The 26,884-nt window shown below is 45.4% G+C and overlaps 2 protein-coding genes across 3 annotated transcripts; one reads left to right on the plus strand and one right to left on the minus strand.

Moving 5' to 3' along the window:
- Positions 1 to 2,684: 2,684 nt before the first annotated feature.
- Positions 2,685 to 15,439, plus strand: RBSN (rabenosyn, RAB effector). Its single transcript, XM_030501243.1, has 11 exons — positions 2,685 to 3,221; positions 5,746 to 5,889; positions 6,313 to 6,413; positions 7,027 to 7,072; positions 7,186 to 7,347; positions 8,250 to 8,491; positions 9,367 to 9,437; positions 9,803 to 9,889; positions 10,378 to 10,480; positions 10,946 to 11,020; positions 11,894 to 15,439. Exons 1-11 carry the CDS (start codon positions 3,059 to 3,061, stop codon positions 13,025 to 13,027), a joined length of 2,328 nt encoding a protein of 775 aa, XP_030357103.1. The 5' UTR covers positions 2,685 to 3,058; the 3' UTR covers positions 13,028 to 15,439.
- A 372-nt stretch (positions 15,440 to 15,811) lies between these two features.
- On the minus strand, positions 15,812 to 18,319 carry MRPS25 (mitochondrial ribosomal protein S25). 2 transcript variants are annotated; one of them, XM_030501265.1, is made up of 4 exons: positions 17,097 to 18,319; positions 16,820 to 16,898; positions 16,391 to 16,478; positions 15,812 to 16,169 (listed from the first exon to the last, which is right to left on the minus strand). In XM_030501265.1, exons 1-4 carry the CDS (start codon positions 17,178 to 17,180, stop codon positions 15,977 to 15,979), a joined length of 444 nt encoding a protein of 147 aa, XP_030357125.1. In that variant the 5' UTR covers positions 17,181 to 18,319; the 3' UTR covers positions 15,812 to 15,976. The 2 variants fall into 2 exon arrangements, with proteins under 2 accessions (XP_030357125.1, XP_030357124.1); XM_030501264.1 differs by having other exon boundaries at positions 16,820 to 16,926; positions 17,047 to 17,218.
- Between the last annotated feature and the right edge of the window lie 8,565 nt (positions 18,320 to 26,884).

Here is a 26,884-nt window from a genome sequence, read left to right on the forward strand (position 1 = left end):
TGTCGGTGTGGGAAAGTGTGATGATCCTGACTAAGTGACCAGCAGACAAAACCTATCCTCATTTACACCAGCACAAACCTGGATTGTGCTCCTCTGTAAAAAGACATGGGGACGTCAGGGACACAGGAGCCCAGATTTCCCTTTGGGAGCGCAGACACCATTCAACGTCACTACATCTGGCATGCTTTGTGTTATCACTTCTACAATTCTCTCTGGGAGTCTCTCAACCAGAGTCTAATACTCTCATAAAGATTCAGATCATCCTAAACAGTGCAGTAACTTAATGGGGAATGAGTTCTTCAGAAAGTGCTGAAGATTGTTTATATTCAGAAACATGCAAACAGCATTTTTCTTTCAAAATGTCAAATTAAATTTCTCTTTTCAAGAATGACTGACACAACATGGTGTTTTATCAGCAATTCAGAAAGATTCACTTGGTGAGAGGTGTTCTCCCAGTCTGTGGTCAAACGTAGATAACGCGAAAGAGCACAATTAACTAACTAAAGATTCAATGAAATTGTTGATTTCTAGTGCACATCCCAGCACATCATCATCCTTGTCACAACCTGCTGTAGGCTGCCCTTCTCACTGTGCTGTTTTTCTTTTTCGTTGAAAAAACGCCTTTCCTTTTGAAAATGAGCAGTCACGGAAGCTGTAGAGAAAGACAGGTTTAATGAAAGAGCTTGCTGCTCAGTACAGCCTCGCTTTTCCTTACACCCGATCCTCTCGGCTTCTGAATGGCAGGAGAGGACCGGGCTGCCAACGGCCAGGACCATCCTGCTGCAGGAGAAAAGTCGTTCAAGCAACCGGCCAAGCAGCCCCTAGGCGCGGGATCCACCGCAGGGCCCCGCAGGTCTGCGGTGGGCTCAGCCGTGCTCGGTGTGACACCTAGTGAAAGGCACGGCTTTCCTCACCCACTTTCCTTGTCTCTTCCCTACACCCACCGAACAACAAATGCTTGGGGTTAAAACAGCCCCTTAACTTGTTAAATAAATAAATTCAAATCAGCAATGAATCATACCTTCTAAAAAAAAAAAAAGCTTAACGGCTTATAAGGTACCTGAGTGCACTGCGGGGACAGTACCTGGCAAGGGCAGCTTTTACAGCATGACAAGATCTCTTACTGGTTTTCAATCAGCAAAACTGGTTCTGTTTTGCACGCTGAGCAGGAAAGGGACTGTAACTGGGTGCCACACTATTTCCACAGCGTCTGTTTCTCTACTCATAACTGAATCAAGACTGCAGTGTTTTGAAATCCAGAGCATAATGGTTCTTAACAGGAAACTGTACATGTAAAAAACAGAGTTTGATTGTTTCTAACATTCATTTACTGCTACAGTTAAATCTCCAGTTCAGGTTTAGGAACTTTGGTTTCCCATTATACTTTTGTTGGATGATGGAACTATAAACACAAATGCGGTGAAATTCATTGGTGATGTGACAAGGTGCATGTAACAGTCAGCACACAAGGGCCAGATTGCAGGAGTGAGACCGAAATTTGGAATGACTACTAAAAATCCCTCAACCTGTCTGGTAACACCCTATATCCTTTAGCTGGGATTTGAAGACCCGAGAAGTTGGACATCTAGTTATAATTCATGCCTTGGAAAACACTCCCACCCTTTAAAGCTTTAAATGTTTTAAAGGACTTAACTCCAAGCATAAAAGTGCAGTGAAAAACCACCTTTAATGGCTAGGACTCAAATGTAAACAGCATTGTCACAGAAGATAATCTCTGCCTCCAAAAGCCTGTAATTCTAACAGGTGAAGCAGGAGTAGGCTCCACACTGCGGTTATTTCCCCCACGCACAAGCGAAGGCGAGACAGCAGTTTTCTGCCAGCTGAGACTAAACAGAAAGTGGCATCACAAAGGAGCTATCGAAAAGCTTCTGCCACTGATTGACACCACGGTTCGCCAGGCGCAAGCAGTGGTTGGTTCCCGGTTCCCTGCGGCCCCGCGAGCAGCACGGCGCCCACGCCACAACTTTGGAACGCTTTCTTTTGGATGACTTGTCAGGCTAAGGAAGCGGACACCGGGCTCGTCCCCGTTAGCCACGCCAGTCCCGAGCCCGCTCAGGAGCAAGGACTCGCGGCACAAATCCACCGGCAGCCGGCACAAGAGGCGACTGCGTGTGGGATGTCTCGAAGCAGCGGGAGGCCCCGGGACCGCCACTCCTGACAGGATTCTGTCGCTACGATCGCACGCAGCCTCTCTCATACACACCTGCGAGCCTCGGGATGCTGCAGCAGGCCCCGGGACCAGGGCCCGTTCCAGGGTGGCTGAAAACAGCGGAGCGGCCATCACATCCCCGTCAGGGGAACGCCCGAGCCAGAGCCCAGGCCACCGCCTCCCGCCACCGCCCCGCATCCATAGCTCTGCGCTCGGCAGCACACGCCTTAGCCAGGCCTCGCGTCTTCCGCCGGCCCCGGATGAGCCCTCCTTGTCCCCACCCTTTCCGCCCATCGATATTTCGGCGCTCGCCCCGCCCTCCGCCGCGCCGTACAGCGCTCGGGTAGCTGGGGGATCGAGCGGTGGGAGCGCGGTGCCGGTGCCGACACGCGTCTCCCGCCAGGCCCGCGGTGAGCCCCGGCCGCGCCTCCGAGCTCCGGCCCCTCGGGCGGGGCGGGAGCCCGGGCCCGTGACGGCCGCCCCTCTGCCGCTCGACGCGAGCGCTAGGCCCCGCCCCTTTCCCTGCGCGCCCCCCGCGCGGCCGGGCGGGGGGCAGCGCGCCCGCGCGTGCAGGGTCCCTACGCCTGCGCAGTGCGCCGCCAGCGTCGGGTCGGGCCGGGCCGGGCCGAGCCGGGCCTCGGCGCCCGCAACGCGGCCCGTCCCGCCCTCCCCCCGCCGCGGCCCAGCAGGCCTGAGCTCCCCCGACGCCGCGGTGGGGCAGGGGGGGGAAGCCGCCCGCCCGCCTGACGCCGCTGCCCGCGTCTCTTCCAGAAACCCGCGAAGGACGATGCCGGCCCCGCGCTTCGGCCCTGCCGGGCGGCCGCGCCCCGCTCTGCGCCGCTGCTGCTGAGCCCGGGGAGCGATCGCGGCCCAGCAGCGGCCGGCACCATGGCGTCCGGCTGCCCGCCGCCCTTCGGGGACCCGGCGGAGATGCGGGAAGGGTTCCTGTGCCCGCTCTGCCTGAAGGACCTGCAGTCATTCTACCAGCTCCAGTCGCACTACGAGGAGGAGCACTCCCGCGAGGACAGGGATGTCAGAGCGCAGCTCAAAAGTAAGAGTCGCCACCGGCGTTTTAACGCGTTCGGTTCTGCCGCGTGACTTCCGTCCGGCACAAGCCGCTCGTGCCGCGCGCGCTCTCGGGATGCTCAGCGACACCGAGGTGCTGAGCGGCGCGGCGCCCTGCCGGCGTCACCGCAGGCCCAGGCAGAAGCTTTGCATTATTTCCGATGCTTTCGATAAGAAAATTCTGAAACAGCCGCTGAAAGACATCGCTCTTCAAGTGTCTGATCCTGTGCATGACTCTTCTTATTGGCCCTTTGGGGTTTTTTGTTTGTTTTTATCTGAAAACTCTTGATTTATACTGCAACCCGGATGAATTCCCAAGCATTACTTGAAGACCTTACCAAGTAAGGGGAATCTTTGGTACTTGCCAGGTACCGATTTATTAATCCCTTGTTCTGACAATAGGTAAAACTGTAGTTGCAGTTAAAGTGTGTGAAGTTAAGAAGGGTTGGGGGGGAAGAATGTGGGTGGAGCTGGCCGTAGATGCTGGGGGCATCCCGGGGTTGTGCTGTGGATTGCCAACTCCTGCTGCTTTCTGTAAGCCCCTTCGAATTTGGTTTAAGTAAAATATTTACCCTTTTATCCCCGTTGTGTAGTTGGTGTCATCTTACATTGAGAGAAAAATGTGCCAAACCTGGGGATAATTCTGTGTGTTCCCTGTAAAAGTCTTTTTGTGTTTGTTTATTATACTAGAGAGGGTGGCCTGGCAGCCTTGAATCTTTACTCTTGTCTCCCCTTTCTCTATCCCTGAGATTGATGACTGTTATTTCAAAAGCCTCTTTTCTCAGTGAAAATGTTGTGGTTTTTAACAAGCCTACCTTAAGGACAGCGCAGAAGAATATTTCACAAATCTTTAAGTTGCTTTTCATCAGTCTGGCTCCTTCCTGGCTCTTGGCACTGTGCTGCTCTTGGGCAGTGAAGGCAGAGTGCTCAGTACTGCAGCCATGTTCTCACATGGCTACAATGCTGCAAAGAGCTGAATCACAGGCGCTTCCATGGAGCATTTAAACCAGAACAACAATATGTTTTTCACTGTGGTAAGAAGAAAGAAAGCAACAACTTAGGCTGGCAAGATCTCCAAAACGCTTTTATTTAATACAAAACATCTATGTTTTGATTTTGTTCTCTCAGTGTTCTTTTAATCTAGACTAGTGTACTGTGAATTCTCAGGCCATCTTTCATACGTGTTCTTGCATAAAGAATGTTGGTCTTGTCTGCTTACTTTCCATCCTAGGTTTTCATGTCAAGGTCTGTCCAGTGAGGTCCCTTCTAGAAGAAGGAAGGCCAGCAGAACCGCCGGTTTAAATTACTTGTTTTGGGGACTGTGCTGAGAACTCCATCTACTCTAACTGGAGTTCTAGAGATGCTTACAAATCGCTGTATTGATTCAGTTGGGTCATATTGAGGTGGTTAAGTTGGACTTCATGGCAAACAAGATTATGAGGGTTGCTTGAAATTTTTAGTGTGTGTGGCAAAGCCATGAGGCATCCCTACTTCTTTTTGAGTATATCAGACTTTCGAAGTCTCAAGTGCAAATGTGTTTTCTATTTAGGTAGTGTAAACTTGAACTGCAGTGTCTAGCTGGCGTTTGCTGTGCTGGCTTGAGAGTAGGCGGATGGAGGAGAAATCCCTGATAGGTTTGTTGAGAAGTGGGTTTTATATCACTGCGTGTCATTTTGGGAGGTAGCATAACTTCCACAGCTGAAAAACCGCTAGGAAGTGTGATGTCTGCATGAGGGGCCTGCAGGCACAGCCCCAGTGGCTGAAGCTTGGAGTGGGGACAGACTCTGGGAAGGTCAAAGTGGAAGTTTGAGTGGTTTGGACATTAAATAAGAAAATTAGAAATATGAAAGAACATGCTAACTAATGGTTCCCAGCAGCTTGTTGGAAAGCTTGATGTATACAACGTCTAGTTCAAGAAGATGCTGAATGTGTTTGGCAAGAAGAGTAGAGCCCTCAGCTTCTCCTAGCATCCAGAGAGGAGTGTAGCTGCAGCAGCTCTGGAGTTTCAAGGCTTAGGAGACTACCCTCCTCTCGCCAGCATTGACAGGAGATAATAAACAGTGGGCTGTTTAGTGCTTCTGAAAGTATTTATGTGTACAAGCACACTGAAATTCTTAGGTTGTGCAACAAGACAGTGTTGAATGTCCTTGAAACCTAAGCAAATCATCAGGAATTAAGAGAATGAAGATATTATCTGTATGATGTCCCAGAATGCTGTGAAATGGATCCCATAGTTAAAGACAGCTTACTGCTTTGCAGTGAAGTCCCTGAATGGAGTGTCTAAAACTTCTGGTTTGTCATTAGGACCATAGTGCTACTTTGTGACAGATAACAAAGAGTATTTCAAGTCATCTGTGATTCCCTGAACCACATTCTGGTTCTAAACAGAATATGTTGAGGATAAAACTGTCATCAAGGAAAAAGATCTTTGCTAAAAGATGAGAAATTTCACGGGACAAATATTTGGTGACTACCTGCCACGTTTGGTAACTTGGATTTCTCTTTTTCAGATCTAGTCCAGAAGGCCAAAAGAGCAAAGAAGAAATTGCTGAAACGAGAAGGAGATGACAGAACTGATTCTGGATCTCAGGAACGATACGAGTCGTTCAGCTATGGTGGAGTAGATCCATACATGTGGGAGCCCCAGGAAGTCGGTAGGAGAGCTAGAAAGCGATATGCAGTGGGGATTTTTCTTTAATTGGGAAAGTGCTACAGTATTGCTGACGCTGCATGGAATTGTGTGGAGTCGGTATTGAGAATACTCCTAGCTGATAATAGCTTGCCAGATGTAACTGAGGGTTGAAGAGGGGAAAAATCTTTCTTGCAGATGTTCTTTTCAACATAGTGGCTGTTGTTTTCTGTAGTAGAAAGAAAATGCTGTTTTATTGCTAGCCTGGAGGTTGGGCTTTAACCTGCATGTTTTATTTAAGGCAGCACCATGAAAAGGTAGGGTTCTAATGTGTATTTAAAATTCAGTTTGAAGATGAGAAATGAGTAGTGAAGAGAGAGCTGTCTTTCAAGGGGCATTTAAATCCATTCAGAACACCTGGGTGGACAATTTTTTGCTGTCTCTCCAGGTGCTATGAGAAGCCATCTTTCTGATTTCAAGAAACACCGAGCAGCCAGGATTGATCACTATGTAGTAGAAGTCAATAAGTTAATAATCAGGTTAGAAAAGGTAAATTTGCTGATTTTTAATACTTTTAATATTTAATATATCTTTAGTATGAAGTGTGCCCATTTATCTACCAGTGACCTTTATAAAGAATACTAAACTAATACTCTGTTCACACATTACCGTTTTCCTTTTTTTATCCTAGAGTACTGTGCTTGGTCTGACCCCGTACTGGGGATCTGATTTCTGTTTCTGTGCACTAGTTTCAAGATGAAGATACTACATCCACATGCTTTAGGAGCTGTTTCCTTCCCTGTATATTTTCTTCATCTTTTACTAAATTTCTCACTAATTTGTTTGTCATGATTCTTCCAGCTTCTCATTCTTCAAAATCTACCTATGATATACTTGCATTTTGGCTCAGATAATGTCAGATGCTGTAAGGATTATGTCCAAAATGCTCTGATTTGTACAGGTTTGGCATCATTGTTTGGAACTACTTTATGAATATTGCATTAGAAATAAATAGGGAAGTTGCAGGAATCGGGTGCAGAACAGGCTGAGACTTCTGTCTCTTCAAACCTTCCGGTTTCTTTTTCTCATTGGGCTGGACTGTATTGGGTTTTTTTCTTGCAAAAGTACCATTTTCTTGCATGTGTTGTTTATCTTCTGCTAGCTGACATCGTTTGACAGAGCAAACACGGAGTCAGCCAAAATAAGAGGTTGGTATGAGCTTACCTCATACTATTTGTCCTTGTAGTTTAACCAGCTGAGGAATTAATTGAATGAATATTTTACATTGTGTGTATTCCTGCCTGCTCTTGCCCAATCGCAGCTATAGAGAAGTCTGTTGTGCCTTGGGTCAGTGACCAGGATGTTCCCTTCTGCCCAGACTGTGGCAGTAAGTTCAGTATTCGAAACCGGCGTCACCACTGCCGCCTCTGTGGGTCTATTATGTGCAAGAAGTGCATGGAACTTGTTGGTCTTCCTTTGGCGAGTAAGTACAGCGTGTGGTGTTAATTCCTCCTCCCCTTAGCTCACTCAGGGTGCTAACTGCGTCCTGGCTTTCTGCCATTAGAAATAAAGCTGCTGGTGACATTCTGTCTGTGTGGAAAACTTGGTCCTTAATGTGTCATTCAGCATCATGCAGCCACTTGTCTGTGAAACAGAGTAAAAATGATTTCTCCATTCTTTGTCTCCGCTCCTTCAGATTTGGGAGTGTTACATAACCCTAAAAAAGTTACATTGAAGTAGTAGAAGTATATACTACTAGTAAATATAATTAATATTTAGTATTTGAGTCTACCAAGTACCATAATTATGAAGGTAAAAGCTCTAGGAATTAAAACTGCCAAAGTTCTTGACATTTGAAACTTTTGCACATGTTTCCAGTCTTCGCCATGGTTGTCCACATGCTGACATTAAGGAAATTCAGCCACAGGGCTTTAAGAAACCTTTCAAACTTTAATATCCTCATCTAGTGCATTGGAGAGGAGACCATGTTTTCTGTGGAAATAAATAAATAACGCTGAACTCTCCAAACAGCTCAGTTAAGCACAAAACATGGGCAGCATTAACGTACCTATTGTTGCACATGCTGTTCTATAACTGTGCAAGCTCTAATGTGAGACTGCTTCTAGGCACAAGCCAAGTAGTGCTTCTCAGCTGTCTGCTCTCTAGCTCCTTCTAGGATGGAGCAGGTTTACAGCGAAGACCCAAATTCTTACTTGCAGCCTTGGTTGTCATAGGTTCCTGGTGTGTCTTTTTCAGCAGACTGTTTCAACTTGGTTTTCTAATATTACCTGAATGTGAAGTTTCTGTTAAAGCGCAATTCTTTTGTGTTGGTAAAATCTGTTGGCTTCTCCAGTCGCTGTAAAACTACCTGTGTGTAATTTTTAGGCAAACTCACTAGTGCCAGCAGAGAGGCGTTGGGTTCTCATACAAGCCCAAACTCCTCACCTAACAGTGTCCATGGCTCCCGCCGTGGCAGCATTAGCAGCATAAGCAGTGTGAGCTCAGTTCTGGATGAGAAGGATGATGACCGAATCCGATGTTGTCGGCACTGCAAAGATACCCTGTTGAAAAGAGAACAACAGATTGATGAGAAAGAGCACACTCCAGAGGTTGTGAAACTCTATGAGGTAAATCAGAGTCTTTGCTGCTTCCATCCTCAGCGTATTTACCTGCGGTTGTCAAAGTGCGGTTGTCACTACTTGACTTTAGGCTTGTTATCTCATGTCCAAGTGCTTACTTGATGACTTAATACTCACTTGTGTTAGAATAGATTCTACTTTGTGTTTATGCCATGTAACAAAGATATGTCTGAAATGATGGAGCTAGTTGCCATGTGGTAGTTATATCTCATGATAACTGCAAACACCATTTTAAGATGCATCTTCATTCTCATACTCTAGAACTGATAGTTCTGAGATGCACCTCTCAGAATTGTGAACTATGTCAGCTGGGATTCCTCAGAACAGTTCTTGTTTAAACCAATGATATGCTGCGTGCTTTGGGCTGCACGGGCTCTATAGGACTCAGTGATGTCAGCACTGTTTGTCCTCACTCATGGAAAATGGTTTTTTTAAACCAGTGAGATCAATCAAGAACGTATGGTTGGAACATTGTGTTCAACTCTGCAACATTGTGTTGAAAGCAGGTACTGAGAATCATCAGGTATCTTTTGAGTCCACAACCCCCTCCCAGGCTAATATTAGAGGGAGTTGGTGCTCTTTGCGAAGAGATTTAAGGCTAGAAGTTGTCCAAGTCATCCATTAAAACAGCTTCTGAATGCAAAATTCACCTTGCAGAAGTACAGGGAGTCTTTCTCTTGTCCCTGACTATGCCATCTGTGTTGGAAAGGTAACTGGAGGGTCTTGTCATCCTGAGTAGTTAAATAGCTTTTCTCATGGTTAACTTTGAATGTGCACATGCAGTGTGCAAGGTTTATGTCAGCATGTACTTGCATTGGTGCTTTAATGGAAGTTCTTTTTTCGTACATTTTGTTTTAAACAAGAAACTCCGGCTCTGCATGGAGAAGGTTGACCAGAAGGCACCAGAGTACATAAGGATGGCAGAATCACTAAAGTAAGCCCTATTTGCTGAGTTTGTTTATGAATGTATTTATGTGCTTTTCCTCCCCAGGAGTGTAGGAAGGAGTGAGGAACTGTGCCAAGGCTGCAAGAGTGTGTAAATTATTAAAAAAGCACTCTTAGATTATCTGTTGTCTTTTGGATGCTCTTCAGAGTAGCACTGAATTAACTATGGATGGTAACATTGCCACTTCCCAGTGGGGTGCCACTGTCATACTTTGACATGTCATCCTTGCAACCCCTTTAGTGTTGCCTATTCTTGCCACTTGTTGAATCTTAGTCATCTTGGGATAACTTCTAGAGCTGTGTGTATTGTTAGCTGGAAGCATGACTTACAATAAAGCTGTATTTATTTCTTAGTGCTGGGGAGACAACCTACAGTCTTGACCATGCTAATGACTTGAGGGTGGAGATTCAAAAAGTATATGAACTTATAGATGCCTTAAGGTAAAAGATCTCTCCCTTCCCCCCTCCCCCAGCATGTGTCTGTCTCTCTGTTTATGACTTCTCTACAGTTTTTCTCAACTGTTGGTGTCTATATTTGTGTAGCACATACCTGCTTATTCATAGGGACAATCAGTTTGTTCAGTTGTAAAGAGCAAGTGAAAAGGTAGATGCATGTGAAAAGGTTGATGCGTCCCTGTGCGCCATCAATTTCTACTTCCTTTTCCAGCCTTAAAAATCATGCATTTCTCTGCAGTGCAAATAACTAAGCACAGAGGAAACAAATAGAGGCACAGTTGTTTCTTGTTTGGGTTTTTGGTTTTTGTTTGTTTTAAAAAGATGAGTGGGAAGTCTTACAACTTGTAACTTCCAAAATGCTTTACCTAAAAACATGAGAAAGTTTTCATCCAGTGTTGTCTCGTTCCCCTTCTGTTGCACTTTCGCTGGCCCTTGTTTTTTGAACTGATGAGGCTTTGTTTGCTTTGATGCAGTAAGAAGATTTTGAGTCTAGGCTTGCATGAAGATTCCCAACCTCATCCTAAAACACTACAGCTGCAGAGAATGATAAGATATTCAGCTACACTTTTTGTTCAGGTAATGGAGCATATGTTATGAGCTGAATGTAGATTTTATGTAGTGTTCTCTTCTTTGCCAGGCTTCCCTGTGGTTTGAAATGATTTTGACAGGAGGTTTAGTTCTAGACATTTTCTGTATAGTCATTAGTTCCCCATATAGTCTGTATGTACTTCTGTGTAGTCATTGCTTCCCCTAATGACTTACGGCAACCAAAAATGAGCTAGCTTGAATACAGAGAGTACAGTCAGAGCAGCATTGAGTTTAGTGACCTAAGAGAACATGTGAATCTTGGCTTTGTCTCTTGCTGAGGTGTCCAGCTAGCAGGATAGTTCTGGCAGCAAAGGCCTGCTCAGGTTTGCAGCAGTGACTGCAGTGTAGAAGTACTTTTTATTTGTTTGTGGGGTGTTCTGTTGGTGGCATCTCATACATGAAAACTGGCTGAATGCCTGCAAGCAACAATGTAAATGTTTCAATTTTTTCCAGGAAAAACTGCTTGGCCTGATGTCCCTGCCAACCAAAGATCAGTATGAAGAACTGAAGAAGAGAAGAGTGCATATGGTAAGACAGGTTAAGATCCGCTACATCATGCGTCAGGGCCTCCTTCAAAGGCTTAAGCCTTGTAGCTGTGTGTGCATGAGTAGTTGGATTTCAGTGTTTTCATTTTTTTAATGGTGATTTTTCCATACCCTCGTGTAACACAGTCACTGTATTCAGTCCAGAACATAAGCAGGTGTGTAGTGAACACCTCCAGAAAGCAGCAGTGACTTGGTGCAATGTGCTGTTTCTGCAGCCCTAAACTAAGGGTGTTAGTTTACATGGGTTTTCAAATTGTGTTCTGGAGTTCATTTGCACAAGTAGAATTTAGAGGCTGCTTTCGGTGGTGAGAAAGGTTGTATAGGAATAAGGATGCTTCTTGAGAGAGAGAGAGTTTTTTCAGTTAGGAGGGAGGACATCACTAATTGTAAACTAAAGCAGCTTTATCTTGAGGTAGAAGTTGAGAAATAAGAATTGTTGCACTCCAAAAAGCTAATGATATGGGTGACCTTTAACACAGATGCTCTATTACAGATGTCTGCTGTAGTCGGGTGTGATATGGTTGCTGTCCAAATCAGTGTTAGAGCGCTCTTTGCACAGTTGCATTCGGCATTTTTTGCTCTCTATAAAGCACTGTCACTGCTCCTGCTTGCCCTTAAGTTTGTAGAAGCAGAAGTCGTGGGATTTTGCTTAATAGCATCACAAACAAACCGAAGGGAAGCATTTAGGTAGTATTATGAAAATAAGCTTTTTCTGCAAAGTAACAAAAAATGCAGCTGCTCCCTTTCAGTGACAGCCAGCAATGTCTAAGATCAGTGAGCTGCTTGTACCTACAGATGTTTAGAACAGAACTTTTCATGGTCATGGTGTTCTCTTAGTATGTGTTTTTCGCTTTAGGTGGCTCTCGAAACACATGGAAAACAAGAAGAAAAGCAGAAAGACTTCATCTCCAGATCTGCAGCTGCAGTTAACGGTGATGCAACTCACCTGAAAAAAGAAACAGTCAGGAAATCTGAAGGCTGGTTACCTACGTCTAGCAGATCACATGAGAGTGAGATAGCAGACCCTCTTCTTCAGCAGATCGACAATATCACATCCTTTATTAAGCAAGCAAAGGCTGCTAATAGGATAGATGAGGTCCATATGTTGCAAGAGAACCTGAGGCAGCTTCAGGATGAGTATGATCAACAACAAACTCTGAAAGCTATTGAGCTTTCTAAAAAACAGGCAGAAGAGGAAGAGATGCAGAGGGAGGAACTTCAGGTGCTTTGTGAAAAAGAGTGGGAAAGAGAACACAACAAACTCATGTCTCAGCATTCAAGGACACGCTCCTTAGACTTCAAAGAAGTCAAGCAGCATCAGCAGGGAGTTGCAAACGAGAACCGTAACGTGACAGCACGTGCATTGGATTTGGATATTACTCAGATCAAAGGGGACCCAGGTTTTGAAACTCCTGCTGTTGAGCGGCTGCCAGCTAAAGAGCACTTGATCTTCACACTCACACCCCAGAATGTCCCACAGTGTGACAAAGCCCAAGATCAGACAGCTGGCCTAAACCCCTTTGAATATGAAGCAGATACCCCTCAGTTAGAGGAAGATGCTGCTAACCCATTTGCCAAAGACACTTCTCCAATGGCTTCTTTCTCTAACACAGCTCTGCAAAGTGATAAAAAGGAATATAATCCGTTTGAAAATGAGGAGGAGGAACAAACTAATGGAGCACCTGGCACTACTTCAAACCCTTTTGAAGAGGATGAAAATCCATTTCCAAAGCCTGGGAGCAGCTGGAATTCTGGGAATCCATTTGAAGAGGGATGCTCTACCAATCCCTTTGAAGTGGAGGATGGCAGTGAGATCTCTGGAGAGGAGGCTATAGAGGAAGAACTGCTTCTTCAACAGATAGATAATATCAAAGCTTATATATTTGATGCCAAACATAGTGGACGAATGGATGAGGTGGAGGTACTGACAGAGAACTTAAAGGAATTAAAGCGCACACTAGCAAAGCAGAAGGAGAAATCCAACTGCTGAAGCAATAGGGCTGGGTAACTGTTATTTTAAATCTGCTGTTAAATATGGGAAGGTAGAGCAGATACTTACGAAGAGGAGTACAGATCACAAGAGGGAATTGGGAGAATCTTGACTTTCATGCACTTTCAGTTAGGCATCTCCACTACTACTCAGTCTTGAAGAAGGAATCACTGAAGTATGCTGCTGGTCCCAGACACTTGTGCTAAGGAATTTTGGAATGACTTGTTACAACACTCAGTGCTGCCTGGTCTTTTGGTGTGTTTATTTTGGTCAAAGTGGCTAAGTGCTAATAGGGAACAATGATTTGGAAATGGTTGCAATGTTGGTTGTTCTCTTTCTCCTTTTCTGTTACAACAGTATTGGCCTTTCACATGGGGCTTTGACTGAAGAGAGACAAAAACTTCAAGTTCTGCATCCCAGTGATGTCACAGTGCAGTGCTACAGTGCCTGATGGTGTTAGCAGAAAGCACTGTTAAAAGGCTACTGTGGTTCTTTGAGGTGCAGAATATACAGATCAATTCTGTGCAATGCTATTATGTAAAAGGGATTTTAAGACTGAGAACTTTCTAACTGATCTTAACATGAGTAACTTTTTAATGTGTTTATAAAAATTTGGATGCTGTCTTTTCATCATCTTTAGTTTCCTTTTTGCCCTGAGCACAAACTACAATTACTAGAGCATGCTGGGTTGGCTTCAGAGCCGTGCTTGAGGGAGCAAGTACCTACTCGTTTCCAGTGAGAAGAGCATCAGGCTGGCACCATTTCAGACTACAGTAAGAGTGACCCTCCAATTCCTAATTGTCTTACAGAATCTGCACATTCCTTTAAATTCTCTGGGTGACAGAATGATCAGGAGCGTCATATTTGTGAGACTGAAACCCTCTTTTTGTAGCATTCAAGGAACAGAAATCTTGTTTACAATGGAGAGCTGAAGTGCCACTGAACTGGAATTCTCTGAAATCTGGGAGACAGTCTGTGGCTGCGATAGGGCCAAATAGCAATTCTGTTTCATATTCAATTCCCTTTGGAAGTTGTTCTGAGAACCAGGCATGTCTGTTTTAAGTAAGAAGCTCCAAATTGGAGTGATCTTGGGATGCTGTGGTCCAGGGGTCGCCTGGGTGATGGCCAGCACTGCTGACGCAGGAGGGCTTAGAGCTGGGCTCTGAAGGTTGGTATCAGAAATGTGGGATCCCTTCAGGGTTAGGTCAGGCTGTGTCTTTGCAAGAGATGGGAGTCTGAGCTGCCTGGATTTTTATCTTTGAATGGCAGAGGTCCATCATCAGGCATCGGTGTGTGAAAGGGCGGAAGGGAGGAGTTAATCTAAAAGGTGTATATATTTAAAGTTGAAATAGAGGCAATCATACAGATCACACTGCATAGCACTATTAATAGTGGGCTTACTCTGAAGCGTAAACTTTCATGGAATGGGTTAGGTGTTAACTAAGTCTCTGATAATACATATTAATTAGCACAGCTGTAACCCAAGCACTGCATAACATTTTAGAGACACAAATAATTGTACTTACCTGAAGAGCAGAAACTCTGGTTTTAGTTTGCTATAAATCAGTGGAGGAAGGGACGTGCGGAACTCTTGTTTAAAAGACCCAAACCACCTCCTCACTTAATAGCACTAGTAACTGATCAAAATAACTTATGAGCGGCCAGTTAAAGGCAGTTGATGTTCTTACTGTAGCCTAAATCTGAAGCTGAAAGGTGTGCAGAACAAGACCATGAAGTTTTTATACCAAGATTTTTTATTAGAATTGATTTTGAGTCCCTGAGTGTTACTTTGCACCAGGTGAAAGGAGCACAGGATTCTCAAAGGTCATAAACTAATAAAATGTGCACTGTGGCACCAGATTTACCAAGGTAGCAGAAAACAGATGTTAAAGACAGCGAAACATAACCCCTGGAATTGTTTTAACAGAAGCAGTGTAAGGTAGATATTTAAGGCCGTCTGCTGGTCAGGAGGACTGTGCCCTGCACTGTAACCCAGAGCTGTTTTGGAACCAACATGAAAAACAAAGTTTCAGTGGATTCAGCTTCCACATTTTAGAAGTGGGTTTTCCTTGTTGCATTTATCCTGCCTTGTTTGTATTTCAGTCTAATACACTAATAATTAAAGTATCCTTATTGTACATGTATTTTTACAAGCAGATAACAGACTAGCATACCTCATCTTTGTCAGTGTTAAATGTGATAGACTAGACACCTCATACCTAAAGTCATCTCCAAAGTGAAGACTTTACGCTGGTATTTGGGCTGTTGTGAGGCTCACAAGGCACAAGGGAATGAAGACATCTTATCCATAAAGCTCAGTAAATGACTAGCATTGACTTTGGTTAAAGCTGCATGCACTGCTCTGTGTGGGAACTTTGTAAAGAGATGAAATAAACCAACATGTTTATTTTGTGCTGTGTTCAGCCTGGACAGTTCTTACAGGACCCGTGAATTGGTGTAAAGTTTTGTACTCGACCACTGGCTCCACAGTCAGCGGCTCCGAGCGCCTGACTGGAAGGTATGTGCAATTACCAAATTCCAAGCAATACGGTACACAGGTTTATCTGCTGTTAGAGGTATTGTGTGACTGTTTGGTGAGGCAGAAGCTATGATGGTTCAGAAGAGACTTTTAGTCTAGTCTCTATTCAAAAGCAAACATGGTCTGGTTATATATAACCTTATACATGCAGGCACGAGTAGGAAATAGTCATTGTTTCCCTTGTTCTGTTTTCCTTATATGCAGTGTTGACTGTACGGTGGTGTAAAATTGGTACCAAAAAAAGCTGGGTTTCAACTTCTATTTATTTTTCACTTTAATTATTCTAATTGTAGCTCCGAGAAGACTTGGGAGACAAAGTTACCTGTATTATATGAACTTGTTTGTTCCTGTTTCCAGGAGCTTTTAGCTCATTTTCCCATTGAGGAAAAGCAACTGCATGGCTTGAGCTTTCAGGCTGATGCTTCATTTTTCATTGCAGCTTTGTGTTTTCCCCTCATCTCTTTGGGCAGTGGCACAAAAGCAGGGCAGGGAACCTGGCCTTCAATTTCACACATACATTCTCGCAGATGGTACTTCTTGGGCCCAAACGTTGCTGGATGTGACAGTTTTTTCCTTTCCCTCTCCTCTTTTTCAAGTGTTTCTCTAGAAACAAGATCTATTTGTTATTATCAGAAGCCTGAATGGTGACATTTCCTCTCCCTCCCCTGGCCCCAGTTTACCAGAAGGACGGATTTACAGTTGCTAGCTCATGCTAAATGTATCTGGGAAAAGTTGCATTTCCCTCTATATACTCAACAGAACTTTGCAGGGATTGTATTAGGACGTAGGCAAGACTGTACATGAGGTTATGAAGTGTTACTTACTTGCTTTTCCCCAGGATTTTCTTAATGTGCTCAGTAATCTCTTTGTTGGTTTTATCTTCCACGTCAACCAAAACTTGTTCTCCATTGTCTGTCAAGACAGATTTGTAATAACGTATCAAAGGGTTCCTTTCCCTACAACACGCTTTCACAATAGCTGCAAAAAGTGTTTTAAACACCCAAACCTAAGAGATCAGCTCCTCTGCCGCTGCTGGGTACAGCGTAACGTTTGAACGGGAAAAGCAAAGCGGACGACTCGAGGCGGCGGCAGAGGGTCACAGGCTCTTTACTAACCCCTGAAGCTGCTTTCCTACACCCGCTCCCTCCTCCCTCTGCGCAGGCCGGGGCCGGGGCCGGGGCCGGGTCAAGCCCCGCTTCTAGCGCGGAAGCCGCCGCCGAAACGGGGCTCGGGGCGGGGCCGGCGGCACGTACCCAGGTAGAACCGGAGGAAGGGCGAGGGGGTCATGTTCCTGAAGAGCATGATCTGCACCCAGGGGTTCCTGTACTGGATCTGGGGGATGTTGAAAAACACAAACTTTCTGGAAGGAAGAAGAACAGAGGCGCCCGCCGGGCTGTCTCCGGGGAACGCGCGGCCCCCGCAAGCCGAGGCGCCGCAGAGGAGGGCGCTGAGCCCCGCGCCCCACCGCGCCCGCGCTCACCTCGCCCCCTCGCTGAGCTCGCCCGCCGTGTTGTAGTTCACGGTCATCACCTTCACCGAGCTTCTGAAGACGACGTCGCCCTGGCTGAGGTACTGCAGCGTGCGCCGGATGGGAAACCGGCCCTTCATCGGCATGGCGGCGGCCGGAAAGGGCGGAGGCGGCGGCCGGAAAGGGCGGGGGCGGCGGCCGGAAAGGGCGGGGGCGGTGGCCGGAAAGGGCGGGGGCGCCGCCGCCGCCGCAGCAGCCGCGCATCTCCTCAGGCGGCGCCGCGTTCGTTCCGTCCGTTGCGAGGTTGACGGGAGCGGCGGGAGGGACGCGGGAGCGGCTCAGCCCGGGGGGGCGTTTGGCACGAACGGACGCACGTTTTTGTCTGTAACGTGCCCGGCCGCTCTGGCGCATGCGCACCCGCGGTTTGTGCCCAAGGAAAACGTGCCTGGCTGGACGCAGGAGTTCATCCGCGGTTGGGAATGGAGCCCGAGTCCGTTACGTCCATTACAAAGTGTGTGTGAAGGAGCTGAACCGAGACCCAACGCGTCACTTTCTCTTGAGAACTGGAGAACAGGAAGGAGCTGCCAGGTACAAGAGAACGTGAAGCGCTGTCTTTTGACAGCCAACTGTCTCCTCCAAAACCCGGAGAAAAACAGGAGGCTGAAGAGGATGAATTAAAACCCTCAGGGAAAGGTCCTTCTCCCTCAGGTGGTTCCCTCGTGTCAGGAGGGTTCATGGGACTTTTGAACCCTCTTACATCCAGTTACATCACTCATAAGATAATCACAGTAGTGAAGATGTGATATGTGATTACAATCGATAAAGTTTGTTCATCAAGAAGCTGGGTATAATATATGAACGTGTGAACTGCCATGTAACCTTGTGCAATTGTCACGTAGCCTGAAACTGTGCATAACGAACTGCTACAGGAAATTGGCAGGGGTAAGATAACCACAAATATCCGGGAAGGTGTACAGGACGTGCCGGGGGCGAAGTTGTGAAACTTTTAGCACGGCAAGGTCAAGAAAGTAGGTAAAAGGTCGACGAGGAAGACCACTCACCTTCATCCCCACGACCACTAAGAGGCAGAATTCGCCCCCAGCAACAAGCCCCACATGCGCAGATGAAGAACGGAAAGAACACGTACACCGGAAGGAAAGAAGTATAAAAGACTGGATCTGCAGGGAAGGGGCGCGCGCCGCGGAAGAGCAGAGACTCCCCAGCTGCCCAGCGCTGTGTTTTATCTGCTATCGCTTGCTCAAATCGAATAAATTGATTATATGGCAAAAATTGGCCATATTTGTCATTTATAACAAAATTGGTGCCATGACTCGGATGAGGGACTTCTGACGGGAGTCACATTCGAGGGGGAGGCGCCCCACTCATATAAGTGGCCCCCTGGCTGTGGTCTGGTCTTCTGAAACCTTCACCAACGAACCCAAATTCGATAGCAGATAAAAGGAAACGCCGGCAACCCCTTAAAGTTTGTGCACGAAGCCCGAGCAAAGAGGACGCAGACGTGAGTATAGTGGGACATTAAGTCCCGGGGATCTGTTCGGGTAGGGGTGGGGATCCTGGTGTGTGTCTGAGTGAGACGTCCAAGTGCGGACGAAGCGAGTGCGGACCTCTTAGTAGTGCGGTTCCCATATCCCGCGAGGGACTGGGCCACGAGGAGAGGGCAACAGAGAGTGTGAGTGAAAGAAGGCACACCAGAAGATGGGACAGAAAAAGAGCAAGGTTTCTGATCCCGTGGGAGGTTTCGAGGGACAGATGAAATTACCTCAGATACCTCCAGATAGTCCTTTAGGTTTAATGATTAAGTATTGGAATGATTACCCTTCTAGAAAAGGGAAGGATAAGGCAAAGATGATACATTATTGCATGGAAGTATGGGGAGGCAAACAAATTCGAGGAGACCACCTATACTGGCCAATATATGGGTCTTTTGAAGATTGGATATGCCAAGCGTTGAACATATATGTAAATTCAAAGGAGCCTTTCGAGCTAGAAGAGAGCGAGTATGCGCATCTATGGATAGGATCCGAGACAAGAATCAATTTATATCCCCTAAAAGAAAAAGGGGGACGGAGGAAAAATAGAGCAGAGGAGGAGGTTCCTACGTCACCTCCACCATATATACCACCCCCTCCCCCACCTCAGCCTTTGCCCCCACCTGAAAACCCCCCCAGCGTTCCGAGTGCCCCAGGGAGCGCAGAGATACCTTATGATCCCTCTGAAGTGGAGGGACCGGTAACGCGAAGTAGGAGTAAAAGACAAAATGAGGCCGTGATGTACCCCCTGAGAGAAATCTCAATGGGAGGGGCGCGGCCGGAAATGGGGTATGTCTCGGTGCCCCTAAACTCAGGAGACGTTAGAGACTTTAAAAAAGAAATGGGGACGTTGCTAGAGGATCCCTTAGGGGTTGCAGAGAGAGTAGATCAGTTTTTGGGGCCAAATATTTATACATGGGAGGAATTACAAGCCATATTGGGAATTCTATTCACGGCTGAAGAAAGAGATATGATTAGGAGAGCCGGAATGAGGATATGGGACCAACAACATCAGCAAGGTCCAGCAGCTGACGTAAAATGGCCTCTCCAAAGACCTGATTGGAATAATCAAGACGAAGTACATAGGGGTCACATGCAGGATCTGAGGACCATAATAATACAAGGCATAAGAGAATCAGTCCCCAGAGGCCAAAACATTAACAAAGCCTTTAGTGAACACCAGAAAAAAGAAGAAACCCCTGCAGAATGGTTAGAGAGGCTGCGGAGAAGTTTCCAACTATATTCAGGGGCAGATCCCAACACGCCCGTTGGGCAAGCTTTAATTAAGGCTCAATTTGTAGCCAACTCATGGACAGATATTAGGAAGAAGCTAGAAAAACTTGATGATTGGCAGACCAGAGGACTGGATGAATTGTTGAGGGAAGCTCAGAAGGTATATGTAAGGAGGGAAGAAGAAGCAAATAGAAGACAAGCTAGGGTATTAGAGGAAACACATAGAAGGCAAGCACGGATGTTGCTAGCAGCTGTCAGGGAGGGACAGAAGGAGTTTGGGAAAAGAGTGTCTGACAAAAGGTCAGAACACAGACAGGATCAGGGGCCCAGAGGCACCCCCCAGAGGAAGGGAAAAGGAGCAACCGGTATGTTTTTATTGTGGGGGAAAAGGCCACATGAAACGAGAATGCAGAAAACGCATGGCCGATGAAAAGATATGGAAAGAGGACTGAAGGGGTCAGGGGCTCTATTTGCTGGGGACTCAAGAAACTAAAGAGCCCTTGATAAAACTTAAAGTGGGTCCCCGGCAACAGGAAATTGAGTTCCTTGTGGACTCGGGAGCAGAACGATCAACCGTTCAAAGACTCCCCTTAGGCTGTGAAAAATCTTCGGAAATGGTACAAGTTATAGGGGCTAAAGGGGAACCCTTCGGGGTACCTGTAATCAAGAATGTAACGTTTAAAACGAATTCTAAATTTGGGGTAGGATCACTATTACTAGTGCCGGAAGCAGACTATAATCTTTTGGGAAGAGATCTGATGGTAGAACTGGGAGTCAATTTAGAGGTCCAGAATGAAGAATTGAGAGTGAAGCTATGCCCCCTTCGATTAGCAGATCGAGAGAGAATAAATCCAGAAGTATGGTATAATCCTGATACGATAGGAAAATTAGATATCGAACCCTTCTCAGTAACAATCAGAGACCCGGATAAACCCGTCAGAATCAAACAATATCCCCTCTCGGAAGAAGGGCGATGGGGACTAAAACCTGAGATAGACCGTTTACTTAGAAAAGGTTTGCTGGAGCCATGTATGTCTCCTTTTAATACCCCGATATTGCCTGTAAAAAAGGCTGATGGGAAATACAGATTGGTCCATGATCTAAGGGAAATCAATAAGAGAACTATTTCTAGGTTCCCCGTAGTAGCAAATCCTTACACGATTTTAAGCCAGGTAGATCCTAAAGATTGTTGGTATAGCGTAATAGACTTGAAAGACGCATTTTGGGCTTGCCCACTCCGAAAGGATTGTAGAGATTATTTTGCTTTCGAATGGGAAGACCCCTGAGACACACCGAAACAATTAAGGTGGACGGTTCTTCCCCAGGGGTTCACGGAATCACCTAATTTGATTGCACAAACCTTAGAACAGATATTACAGAAGTATGAAATAGGGAAAGATGTGACACTGGTCCAATATGTCGACGACCTCCTAATAGCTGGAAAACAAGAGGAGGATGTGAGACAGGAGAGTATTAAATTGTTAAACTTTCTAAGTATACACGGATTAAAAGTATCCGAATCAAAGCTACAATTTGTAGAGGAGGAGGTAAAGTATGTGGGACATTGGCTCAGTAAGGGAACTAAGAAATTAGACCCAGAGAGAGTCAATGGTATACTGTCCCTGAAAGCTCCAGCCACCAAGAGGCAAGTGCGACAACTACTTGGCCTATTAGGCTATTGTAGACAATGGATAGAGAATTATAGTAAAAAGGTTAAATTTTTGTATACTAAACTAACTAAAGATGGACTAGTAAAATGGACGGAGTCGGATGAGGTCCAGCTACAAGAATTAAAAGAGAATCTGGTGAATGCTCCTGTCCTAAGCCTACCAGATTTAAAAAGAATCTTTTATCTGTTTGTAAATGTGGATGAAGGGACAGGATATGGGGTCTTAGCACAGGACTGGGCCGGGCGCAAGAAGCCTGTGGGCTACATGTCAAAACTAGTAGACCCTGTGAGTAGAGGGTGGCCAACTTGCTTGCAAGCTATTGTAGCCACTGCCCTCCTAGTGGAGGAAGCACATAGAGTTACATTTGGGGGAGAACTGAAAGTTCTGTCTCCTCATAATATCCGGGGAATTTTACAACAGAAGGCAGATAAATGGATCACTGATGCTAGACTGTTAAAATATGAGGCTGTCTTGATCTCCTCCCCGAAACTGGAGCTGGAAACGACTAGTTTACAGAATCCAGCCCAATTTTTATATGGAGAACCAGCTCAGGGTATACTCCACGACTGCATACACAGCATAGAGGATCAGGCGAAAATTCGCCCTGATTTGGAAGAGGAGGAATTGGAAGAAGGGGAAAGGTATTTTGTGGATGGTTCCTCACGAATAATAGAGGGAAAATGGAAATCAGGGTATGCGGTTATAGATCGGAAAGATTTCAGAGTAATACAATCAGGACCCTTAAGCCCTAGTTGGTCCGCACAAGCATGTGAATTATATGCAGTATTACAGGCGTTGAAACTCCTAGAAGGACGAAGTGGCACAATTTATACGGATTCCAAGTACGCATATGGGGTAATACACACCTTTGGGAAAATATGGGAAGAAAGAGGATTAATCAATTCGCAAGGAAAGGGTTTAATCCACGAAGAGTTAATAGTCCAGGTTTTACAAGCCCTGAGAAAACCAAAAAATATTGCAGTAGTACATGTAAGAGGGCATCAAAAGGGAACTTCATTTCAAGTAAGGGGAAATAACTTGGCAGACTCAGAGGCGAAAAGAGCTGCTTTAGAAGTTGTCAAAGTATTAGACTCTCCCCCAGTTGGGAAGGATGAGGCGGAGAACGGGCATGAGTTTACCCAATTAGAACAAGAGAGGTTAACTAAAATGGGGATAACAGAGCGGCAAGGGAAATGGGAACTTGAAGATGGGAGACGAGTGGTCCCAAAAACTTTGGCTCGACAAATTATGGTAAGAATACATGAGAAGACACATTGGGGAACACAGGCCCTGGTGGACCAGTTTTGCCACACAATACATGTGCATTAGGGATTTATGATATAGCTAAAGAAATAGTGCAGTCCTGTCCATATGTCAGAAGGTCCAACAAGCAACAGTTGCGGAAACAGATACCTGGGGGTCGAGAACTGGCTGTGAGGCCCTTCTCGAAGGTGCAAATAGACTTTACAGAAATGCCCAAGGTAGGCAGCTATAAATACTCTTAGTAATTGTGGATCATTTAACCCATTTTGTAGAGGCCTTCCAACCTCTAGGGCTACAGCACGGGCCGTGGTAAAAGTCCTTTTAGAACAGATAATTCCCAGGTATGGGATCACCGACGTGATAGATTCGGACAAAGGGTCCAATTTTACATCTAAAATTGTTAAGGAGACTATGGAACGACTGGGCATAAGGTGGGACTACCACACTCCCTGGCATCCCCAGAGCTCAGGACGAGTTGAGAGAATGAATGGAGAAATTAAAAAACAACTGACTAAGATCATGATAGAAACCAAAATGTCATGGATTAAATGCCTACCCTTGGCCCTGTTAAACATTAGAACCAACCAAGATCCGATTTAGGGATCTCTTCTTTTGAAATGCTGTATGGTATGCCATACAATATGGAAATACCAATTGAACATCCAGTAATTGCAGATGAGATGTTGAAACCTTACCTGACACATCTAGCCAGACGAAGGGAGGAACTACACAAACGGGGTATGATAAACACAGAGACCCCCTTTAAATATGCATATTCACTCCTTGAAGCCAGGAGATAAAGTCTTAATTAAAACATGGAAGGAACTTTAACGCCCCGCTGGGAAGGACCTTTTCTTGTTTTACTTACTACAGAAACTGCAGTACGGACGGCCGAACGTGGATGGACTCATGCATCTCGGGTAAAAGGAGCCCATCAAGGACTCGAATTGGCAGGTAACCAGTCAACCAGGAGATCTGAAGGTGACCCTGAAGCGAACTCCTAAGAATCCAAGGTGGAGAACAGACTAAGATTACCCGGAGCCAAGTTGGTTCAGCCTTGAGCATTGGGATTTATTAACCCTGTAGGTTCTACACATTAAGGACACTTCCGCCTGACAGATACCCATCTGAACTGGTGGGCCGAACTGTGTTCGAGGGGATTTATCGGACCTCGGCGGGAAACTTGGTTGCCTTAGATTGGGAGCAACCACCCATTGAGCAGTTAATTTTAAAGGAGGTGCCTTGATACATTCCTTGCGTTTGCGGGAAAGTGGGGGTATTAGGAACTGAACAGGGAATACATGCAGCGTGGGTCCTGATCAGGTGTACTAACTGTAAAGGTCATTGGTATTGTTCATCCAAATATAGACAACAATTGTGCAGTAATTGTCACCCTTACCCAAAGAGGTTCCATATAAATTTGGAAGGGGAAATAGATATTGTAAAGATATTCTGTGGAAGACCATTCTACCTGCCCGAAAGGTGGGAAATATTGGAAAAAGACTGGAACAAAACGATTAGACGTAGCATTAAAAAATATAGTTGGAAGAGGAGACAAAAACTGAGACTAAAATTAGATGAGGAACCAGTGTCTTCCTGAAGAATACCTACTGCTGCCTGATATCTGATATCAGACTCTGATATCCTGTTGCTCCCTGCTAAGGAGTAGATGAGGAAAGGCAGAGAGGTGCACATAGGTGGAAGAATGGAAGCTGGCATCCTCATAATTTTATTGATCACTCCTGTCTTGGGAAGTCCTCACCAGCCTTTCAACTGGACGATTGGTCGATGGGAGGACCAAACAGTAATTGGCATTAATGTCACTGCCGGAGCCCCCACATTCCGAGCAGCGCTGTGCCAACTAGCACCTATAGAACCATGCTTAAATCTGAAAGGATATTATTTGTGTCCTGCTTCCAACCCAGGCAAAGGGTATTGCAACTATCCAAACGAGTATTATTGTGCGTCTGGGACTGTGGTAACCCTCGCTGCAGCATGGCACCCGGGTAGGTCAGACCCTTTCCTCAAGACTCAATGGGGTCCTGAGGGATGCACACCTCCTCGATATGATTCCTTGGGAGGTATCATAAGTCCAGGAAATTGTGCTCATATAATTCTTACAATATTGCAACCGGACGATTTTGGGTGGATAACAGGAAGAACATGGGGAGTGCGGTACTGGGAACCCGGAAAGGATAGAGGGGGACTAATTTGGGATAAGAAAAGATGTTGTAAGAGAGGCCAGCAGCAATAGGACCTAATGTGGTTTTAACCAACCAATTAAACATAACAATTAAGAACGAAAGTTCTAAACTGGAGAACGTACCAACGACCTCTATCAAGGATGATTCACTTTGAAAACTAATGCAGACAAGTTATCGAGTATTGAATATAAGCAACCCTAATTTAACAGAAAGTTGCTGGCTATGTTATGGAATAGAACCTCCATTCTATGAAGCGATCGGGGATACTAGGAAACCTAAGAGATCGAATACGACTATCCCTGCTGAATGTAATTGGGGACAAGAAACGATGGGGGTTACTCTAACACAAGTATCCGGAAGCGGTAGATGTATAGGAAAGTGCCGGAAGAACTAACCTATCTCTGCAACTATACATTAACAGCTAATAAAAGTAAACAACCCGCCAAATGGCTATACAGCCGTAAATGCCAGATGGATATGCAAGGATACAGGTGTAACACCGTGCGTATCTTTGGATATCTTTAGAGATGATACCCATTTTTGTATACAAGTTCTTATTGTGCCAAAAATTTTGTATCATCCTGAATCCTTTATGTATGAAAACCAAATCAATCAGGAGCATCACTTGAGCAAAAGAGAACCAGTGACAGCCTTGACCTTAGCAGCGATAATGATTTTAGGAGGTGCAGGGGTAGGTACAGGGATAACCTCCCTTATAAAACAAAGTCAGGATTTTACTGCACTAAGGATAGCAGTCGATGAGGACTTAGTAAGAATTGAAAAATCTATTTCTGCACTTGAAAAATCAGTAAGATCTTTATCTGAAGTTGTACTACAGAATCGAAGAGGATTGGACCTGTTGTTGTTACCACAGGGTGGTCTGTGCGCGGCACTAAAGGAAGAATGTTGCGTGTATGCAGATCATACAGGGGTAGTACGGGACACAATGACGAAATTACACGAAGGATTAGAAAAGCGACGAAGGGAACGAGAAGCACAACGCAGTTGGTATGAATCATGGTTTAATCAGTCCCCTTGGCTCACCACCCTGTTATCAACAATAGCAGGTCCTCTCATATTAATTGTATTAGGATTAACCTTTGGGCCATCTATTTTTAATAAAATATTAGAAATTGTACATAATCAGTTAGAAGCAGCACACTTGATGATAATCAGGGCTAAGTATGAACCTCTTGAACAAGAGAATGCGCTAATATTAAGTCAAAAGGCTTTGCAACAGTTTGATGAACAAAATCCATGAAAAAGAAAAAGGGGGAATTGTGATATGTGATTACAATCGATAAAGTTTGTTCATCAAGAAGCTGGGTATAATATATGAACGTGTGAACTGCCATGTAACCTTGTGCAATTGTCACATAGCCTGAAACTGTGCATAACGAACTGCTACAGGAAATTGGCAGGGGTAAGATAACCACAAATATCCGGGAAGGTGTAACAGGACGTGCGGGGGCGAAGTTGTGAAACTTTTAGCACGGCAAGGTCAAGAAGTAGGTAAAGGTCGACGAGGAAGACCACTCACCTTCATCCCCACGGACCACTAAGAGGCAGAATTCGCCCCCAGCAACAAGCCCCACATGCGGCAGATGAAGAACGGAAAGAACACGTACACCGGAAGGAAAGAAGTATAAAAGACTGGATCTGCAGGGAAGGGGCGCGCGCCGCGGAAGAGCAGAGACTCCCCAGCTGCCCAGCGCTGTGTTTTATCTGCTATCGCTTGCTCAAATCGAATAAATTGATTATATGGCAAAAATTGGCCTCTGTCATTTATAACAAAGAGAAAGTACAGTTTCCCCCTAAAAGATAATAAACGATGTATTTGGCTTAGACACCTAATGTTTAAAAAGAAATTAACTTAAAACTCAAGGACGCATTTATATTTGTAATTCACTTTAATGGTAAACCTCAATTA

Source organism: Strigops habroptila, chromosome 11 (genome assembly GCF_004027225.2).
Source record: "Strigops habroptila isolate Jane chromosome 11, bStrHab1.2.pri, whole genome shotgun sequence".
NCBI lineage: Eukaryota > Metazoa > Chordata > Aves > Psittaciformes > Psittacidae > Strigops > Strigops habroptila.

Bases quoted from the DNA above. Each gene is read 5' to 3' on its own strand.
- RBSN (XM_030501243.1), top strand. From the start codon at position 3,059: ATGGCGTCCGGCTGCCCGCCGCCCTTCGGGGACCCGGCGGAGATGCGG. The intron at 8,492-9,366 runs GTAAATCAGAGT...GTTTTAAACAAG, and splicing joins AGGTTGTGAAACTCTATGAG to AAACTCCGGCTCTGCATGGA. The intron at 9,890-10,377 runs GTAAAAGATCTC...GCTTTGATGCAG, and splicing joins GAACTTATAGATGCCTTAAG to TAAGAAGATTTTGAGTCTAG.
- MRPS25 (XM_030501264.1), bottom strand. From the start codon at position 17,180: ATGCCGATGAAGGGCCGGTTTCCCATCCGGCGCACGCTGCAGTACCTC. The intron at 16,927-17,046 runs GTGAGCGCGGGC...TCTTCCTTCCAG, and splicing joins GAGCTCAGCGAGGGGGCGAG to AAAGTTTGTGTTTTTCAACA. The intron at 16,479-16,819 runs GTACGTGCCGCC...CTGTCTTGACAG, and splicing joins CTTCCTCCGGTTCTACCTGG to ACAATGGAGAACAAGTTTTG.